General features: G+C 37.1%; 1 protein-coding gene across 2 annotated transcripts in view; it reads right to left on the bottom strand.

The window, feature by feature from the left end:
• The window catches only part of cdh13 (cadherin 13, H-cadherin (heart)), a 319,293-nt gene that overhangs the window by 167,660 nt on the left and 144,017 nt on the right, over positions 1–7,616 (bottom strand). For both annotated transcript variants that reach the window (XM_016480972.1, XM_016480973.1), the window contains one exon: positions 7,195–7,347. In XM_016480972.1, the coding sequence (XP_016336458.1) occupies positions 7,195–7,347 (153 nt within the window). The remainder of the gene's footprint in view (positions 1–7,194; positions 7,348–7,616) is intronic.

The following is a 7,616-nucleotide window of genomic DNA, read 5'->3' as shown; positions in this document are numbered from 1 at the left end:
TATATATCAAATATACAGCTATTTTCTGCAAATAAGTTCACTATGACATCTACATTTTAGAGACCAGTGAAATTTCACAATTATCAAACCACAGCAGAGTACTAGGGTAACTAATATTAGTAATAAAAAAGTCCTCAAAATTATTGAAAATAATTAAACTAAGTAATAAAAAAGCAAAGTACAAATAGAATAGAATAAAAAAGATACAAATGAAACAAACTGTGCTTTAAGGGTTTCTGAATGCAAGTCTAAAGCATTCAGTTAACAGCCTACAACAGAAATGAATAATCAAATGTACAATAAAACAGCATAGTCTTCACTGACTAAGAATTAAATTTTCTTTGTCTTTTATTAAAGCTACAAAGTCCTTCAGTCAAGAGCAGTGAGTTATTTTGTCTTTGTTGTTTCTTTTTTGATTAATATTAAGCGCATAGTCTGCAGCAGGAATATAGCCTACTGTCACTTTAAGAGCCGCACAGATCCAATTTACTGTTATGTATTTTCATTCTCAACTCTTTATGTTCATTTATGTTCATCACATAGCCGACGAGGGTTTACATGAATAATCACTAAGTGCCGAATTTTGACACATTTCTGCATGTATTTGACCACCATTAAGACGCAATTGACCTATCGGTAAGACCCGCCCCCATTAGTTACTGTTGCTCACTCGGACAAACAAACAGAGTTGCTCACTGTCTTACAATGACAGCTGTCAGTGAAAACCTTCTTCCGAGGTGTTTCTGATAAATTTGGGACACAGATGGACCTTCAAGTGGGACTTAAATATGCCATGGAGGGATATATAAAAGATATTAAAATAAATATGTAAAAATACAGATCACAATGCAAACGGGAGAATTATGTTACGGTCGTCACGATCGCAATGACAACATCCTGGATCAACACCGTTCATATACCGCTGAGTAAGATTAAATTAATTTACATTTAACCAGATTAATATGGATAGGCACTCTAATATAGACCTTTGTTCATGTGTTTTTGACTTTCACTGCACGGTACATGACATGAGAAGAGTTCGCTATTTAGGGCACAAGATGTCATTAATGTTCTGCTTGAGCAGATGAAAAGTGTAACTTAATGAGAGTATGACAACCAGAAAATGTTTTCGTCTTCATTGTGATTGGGGTTGAATTTTTAGGGGCAGTTTGCTCTGTTTTGGTTGGATTTAGGAAATAGAATAAAATAAATTACATTGCCTATCCTCTCAGGATACCTGGAATTAGTGTTACAAGTACCCTAGGCACATCGTTTTCCCATTTTTGTAGCATAAACACCATTAAACCGATGCGAGCTTCCAATGTTTCTCTATGGCGCTGAAACCTAAAGATGTCCGAGTTCCACTCCCCGTGCAACTGATACTCGACTGCCATTGGCTCATCAGTGTTCGAGGGGAGGGGCTTTCCGATAGGTCAATTGTAAAACATACACGTGTTACATATACGTGTTCTGATTCGTCTCTGAGCGCATGCACAGAAATCCTACTGAGGAACAGCACAAGTTCTCTCTCGCGCTTTTAAAATCTAATCAACTTTAATAAATCAAGCACGTCCCATTGTGCAAAAGTGACGTTACATGATTTTACTGATTTGCAGGTGAAATTGAGCTTTTATGGAAGAAGGAAAGCGCACCACTGGAAAGGGGGCAGAATGGGGCACAATAATCATTATATCCCGATTACTGTATTTTCATGATTGTTAAGAGGCTAAAATCAACCACAAATCACACATTGGCTCGTATTTGCTTATGAAAATTCTCACTTTGTTTTTTAATTTCGAACAGTAAAAATGCTGTTTGTTCAGAAGGCTCATAAGGCAACTAATACATACACATGGAAAATGGGAGGAATAAATAGCGGAGAGTAAAACTTGCATCCAGAAACTGTTGCGATTCCTGTGGAGCTGGTGACTAAGATTCACAGCAGCGATGTAGTACCGCCTGCGAAAACAGTCCCTGGCCTGGATCCCCCACCTACCCCCTCCCCACATGTGCTGCCACACGCCTGTGATTACTCCTAGTGTGAGATTGGCTGGAATTAGCCGTGGTGTAATTACTCCTGATGTGCTGCAGAGGGATCAGCCGGAAAATGCGGTTATTCCCACCAGTGTGGCAGGGGAATTAGGTGAAGTGTGGCGGCGCGGAGGTGTTGCACTACATATGTGTGCGTAAGGTGGTTGAGGCGAGAGGGAACTGGCCCATCTGTGTGATTAGATGGAGAACAACACGCCATTAGAGGTCAGAGGCTCCAAAGCTCTCAGCCATAGAAGGTGAGCCAGTGGATTATTACAATACTGACATGCCCGCTTGTCAGACTCGTTCCCAAAACCACTCGGAATGCCAGGAGAGAAAGAGGGAAAACAAGAATGGAGGAATAAACTATAGCAAAAAACCAACATACTGTAGGCAAGAAATGAGAAAGACATACACTTTCGTGTATGTCTTTTAGTCGTGGCCTAATGGTTAGAGAGTCGGACTCACAACCCAAAGGTTGAGGGTTCAAGTCTCGTACCGGCAGGGATTGTAGGTGGGGGAGTGAATGTACAGCCCTCTCTCCCACTTTCAATACCACGACTGAGGTACCCTTGAGCAAGGCACCGAACCCCCAACTGCTCTCCGTGCGCCGCAGCAAAAAAAATGGCTGCCCACTGCTCCGGGTGTGTGTTCACGGTGTGTGTGTGTTCACTGCTGTGTGTGTGCACTTTGGATGGGATAAATGCAGAGCACTAATTCCGAGTATGGGTCACCATACTTGGCCACATGTCACGTCACGTCGTCGTCACTGAACTGTAGTGAGCCGGCCGAAAAAGCGAAAAAAAAAAAAAATTCTGTTTTTGCACAAAATGGTTTTGGAAGGGCAACATCTTGCTAGTCGGCCCAAATCAGTTTTCTAAAGCGTTTTTGAAAAATCGCTTACCCCACCTTTAATCAAAACAGTGATGTTTAATTAGTTCTCCTCTAATGATGCATTTTTTACTGTTTCAGTGTCTATTTTGAGCACATAACATGGATAAGTTACAACAGCAGTGTGATAAAAAAATACATGCTGGTCAACTTTAACATGACCAAAAATGATACTAAAGTGTGTATGTAAAATTTGTTAAGCTGAAATTAAGATATTGCTGAAGAACCAGTGTTATTTAAATATCATTGAGACACTATGAAAGTTTTATTATTTTGAATTAGTTCTTATTTTTATTTTAAAGTTTAGTAATTTTGTTGTGTTTTTGACATTTTTTAATATATAATAAAATATAATTTATATGTATGTATTAATATTTATTTTTGTTTTAGTTATTTTAGTTCATCAAGATAAACTAAATTAGAATGAAGAATGAGGGCATGAGAACTAGCAGAAATAATCATTTCATTTTATTTTATTTTATTTTATCAGTTAACATCATTTTATTTAAATACTTAAATATAATTTAAAGTCATACATTTTATTTCAAGTATTTTTTATTTATTTTTTGTATTATTATGGTTTTAGTTGTAATTCCAGTTTTATTAGTTAACTATAATAACCATATGAAGGACTGTTTAATTTATCACTTGAGAACATGACACTCTGAACAACATAATGAGTTCAATTACCCAAACTGAATTACCAAAACATTATTTTCAGTTTTGTTTTTCAGCTACATGAAAACTTTAATGTTAGTTTTGTTGTTTCAGTATGGAAAAAAATAATAACTTCAATGCATCACTAAAAGTAAGAGTAATCATTCTCATAAAGACACAGCCAACAGATGCAAAAACAGATGTGGTTAGCATCATTCCTTCATCAAGATAGGAATGTGTGAGCATTAGTGCTGTAAAATGTCAAGCTTTGATGTGCATGCGCTCGACGCACGCTTTTGAGATTATGGGTGGTGTGGATGTGAGAGAATGGGAGATAAGGAGATGTAAATGTCAAGTGCTCTGCCGAGTGAGGGCTTTGTTCCCGACTGGGGTCTGCGTACCTGAGATTACCCTCCTCTTCAGAGCACACACCCGCTCTGTCATGACCACCAGACCTAAACCATGGTGGTTATAAAATTGCGAGAATGCATCTGCATCTGCAAACATCTGCAATGTTGGGGCAGCTACAATGGAACTGTAGATTCAAGATAATCGTAATTTGAAGCTGTTAAACTAGTCGCGCTACTTTTTGGAAAAAGAAGTTAGCTACACTACACGCTACAAACAAAAACTATAACATGACACAATGTAAGATTTAATCAAGCTGCATTTTTGCTGGCACAAAAACAATGAGGGGTTCTGAATGAATGTCTCTCTGAGGATGACAGTGTCGAACTTCAAATGCTATATTTGTACTAAATACAACAGAAACTACATAACCAAGTAAAAAATTATTCAACATACTGTTCATAGACTTGAATGAATTCATCTTTTTTCTATCTCTTCATTTACATCATCCCTCCAATGATGAATCATACTTTACAACTCTACATTTGAGAAAAAGAACCATTTGAAATAACTCACTAGAATAAATCATACTTTCCCAGTCTACCATGCAAAAGTTTGGGGATTGATTGATTGATTGATTGATTGATTGATTTAGATTCATCAAAAAAGCATCACATTTTTGCAAAAAAAAAAAAAAAACATTACACAACAACTGTTTAAAACATTGATAAGAAAAAATGTTTCTTGAGCACTACATCAGCGTATTAGTATGATCCCTGAAAGATTATGTGACACTAAGGACTGAAGTAATGGCTGCTATAAAATCGTCAAATTACATTTAAAATTAAAATAGAAAACAATTATCTTAATATTTTACAATATTTCTCTATTTTTGATCCGAAAAATGCAGCCTTGGTGAGCATAAGACACTTTTTTTTTTTTTCAAAATCAGTAACCTCAAAAACATCAACCTCAAACTTCTGAGCAATAGTGTAGTTTTGAGACCATTTGTGATTTGTGTCCAAGTTTACTTGTAAAAGTTAACAAAACTCATTTCAGCAGATTTACACATTGAAAATTTACAGAAAAAAATAGTGTAAAATATTTCTGACTTTTAAAAACATTAAAAACTCTTACAGACACAAAACTTTTGAACAGTAGTGTATTAGAGAGAAAATCTTAGGTGAGTTAATTATTCTTTCCGACATTAAGTACAGTCATGTACTGTTTGGTGAGGCTACATGGCTACTGGATAAGAAATAATAAATGGCTACCACAAGAGCTACTCTACTTTTAAAGCCACTACAGGAAGACTTACATAAGTGTAACTACTTTTACTTCCCAAAACTGTCCAGCACTCCTAAGCATTCCCATCGATCTCAAAGGCAGCTCCTCGGTTGGCGGAGAACCCCGAGAAGTATGTGATTTGGAATCTGCCATCTTTCCTCACAGAACTTTTTGGGCCCAAACACACATACACTTATCTGACTTAAAGTTCGAAGTGCCCCAAGCAAGAACAGCCTGTACGCTACGGCTCCAAAAAAAGCAGCAATAATATAAAGAATGATCTCTTATTAAGAAAAGAAGACTTTTTATTGAAAAGACAAACCAAAGGTGTCAGGCTGACAGAGATTTTTAAAAAACCTTGCTAAGAACACTTTATTGGAGCATACCAGTGGGGCGGAACAAAGCGAGGGCGGAAGAAGAGCAACTCTTTTTTTATTAAATCTGTTCCTAGCCAGACAGGTGGATATCAAACTAAGCAGAGCCGCTTTAGTTCTCCTCTACAGAGGGATAGAAACCAGGTAAACCCTCCTTTATCTGTCAAACGACAGAGGACACAAAGAGAAAGAGAACAAGAGCTCTGGAATTCTCGAATCAAAGTATCAGCTTGCTCAACCGAGCAAACAATTCAAAGGAATCGTATTGTATATCGTGTTATCTGGAGTTACCACAGGGTGGTCCTTTCTTCTGGCAAAGCTCTACATATTGAAAGGTCTCTTCTTTTCTGGTTAAAGACCCTAAGAAATTCATTCATGTTTTGATGCACTGCCTATTAAAACAGGAAGGGGGTGGGATTTATTGAAGGTCTAGCCAATAAGCTTTAGACCTGCACTAGAGCTGACAATTCGCCATTAAGATAAACAGGAACAAATAGCTTTTTCAGGTATTACAGACCTTATTTTATGGCTGAAGATCAACAGTACAGACAGGAGGAGGGACATATTATTTTAGAGAGCATTTGACTAGACAAAAATCTGTGTAGTGCAACATTAGTGTCATCAAAGCGAAGTGTTAACTTTTACAAGTAAACTAGAACACAATAGTCTCAACACTATTGTGCAAAATATTGGTGTTAGCATTGTTTTTAATACAGTTAAAACGGTAAAATTGTGAAATAACATTATGATTTAAAATAGTCGTTTTCTATTTTAATAAATTTTAAAATGTAATTAACTCCTGTGTTGGCAATACCAAATTTTCAGCAGCCATTATTCAAAGCTTCAATGTCACATGATCTATCAGAAATCATTCTAATATGCTGATTTGGTGCTCAAGTAACATTTCTTCTGATTGTTAATGCTGAAAATGAAAACAGTTGTTCTGCTTAATATTTTTTGTGGAAATTGCGATACTTTTTGTCAGAATTCTTCAATGAATAGAAAGTATTTTGCAACATTATAAATGTCTTCAATGTCACTTATATCAATTTAATCCATCTTTGCTGAATAAAAGTATTTTTTTAACTAAAATCTCACTGACCTCATTTTTAATGAGGTCTTTAAAGACATTTTTTCCTCTATAAAGCTATCAGTCAACCTGATAAAGTCGCCATCAGACCACTAATGCAAAAACGGAAAGGAGCCACCATGTTCACATGCACAAACTCGCAACACACATTAGCCGAGTGTCTGACAGGCCAGCTGACAGCTGCATCATTGATCACGCACACGTTTTGTAGAATAACTGCCTCCTCTAACGAGAGTTCCACATCCAGTATGGCAGTCGGCTTTCCTTCACTGAGCCACTCACCGGCTGCCGAAGAGACACGAATCATTACAGCCATTAATCGCCTTGATGCATGGAGTGAAGCAAAAACATATTTTCTTTTCGATTACATTCGGTTATTCACGCGACAGTCTAATATGACTTAAATAAACCTGAAGTTTTCACGTGGAGCTCTTTAACTGAACGTCTACACATTCACTGACAGTATGCAAGGGGGAAAAAGAACACAGTAGATAACAGAGTTAATATCTCACTCACATGGTAGTACGCAATGGCCTCTCGATCCAGGGCTCGGCTAACTGCCACCTCTCCCGTCAGCCGGTTGATGCTGAACACACCCTTAGGGTCTTGATCTGCTCCCCTTCCCATCAGACGGAAGATGTGGTCTTCCTTCATGTCAGATGAGATCACCTATATCACAGGATAGCACCCTAAATCATATTTTTAATGTACTTGAATAATTTCTTAATTACCTAAATATTACTATTTATTTATCATTCCTTAAAGGGGTCATATGATGCGATTTCAATTTTTCCTTTCTCTTTGAAGTGTTACAAGCTCTTGGTGCATGAAGAAGATCTGTAAAGTTGCAAAGACTAAAGTCTGAAATCCAAAGAGATATTCTTTATAAAAGTTAAGAGTCAACCACGCCTACCTAAAATGGCTCGTTCTAACACGCC

Source organism: Sinocyclocheilus anshuiensis, unplaced genomic scaffold, assembly GCF_001515605.1.
Source record: "Sinocyclocheilus anshuiensis isolate Anshui unplaced genomic scaffold, SAMN03320099.WGS_v1.1 scaffold93, whole genome shotgun sequence".
Taxonomy (NCBI): domain Eukaryota; kingdom Metazoa; phylum Chordata; class Actinopteri; order Cypriniformes; family Cyprinidae; genus Sinocyclocheilus; species Sinocyclocheilus anshuiensis.
The sequence above is the reverse complement of the archived record's forward strand: the minus strand, read 5'-3'. Positions and strand labels throughout refer to the sequence as shown.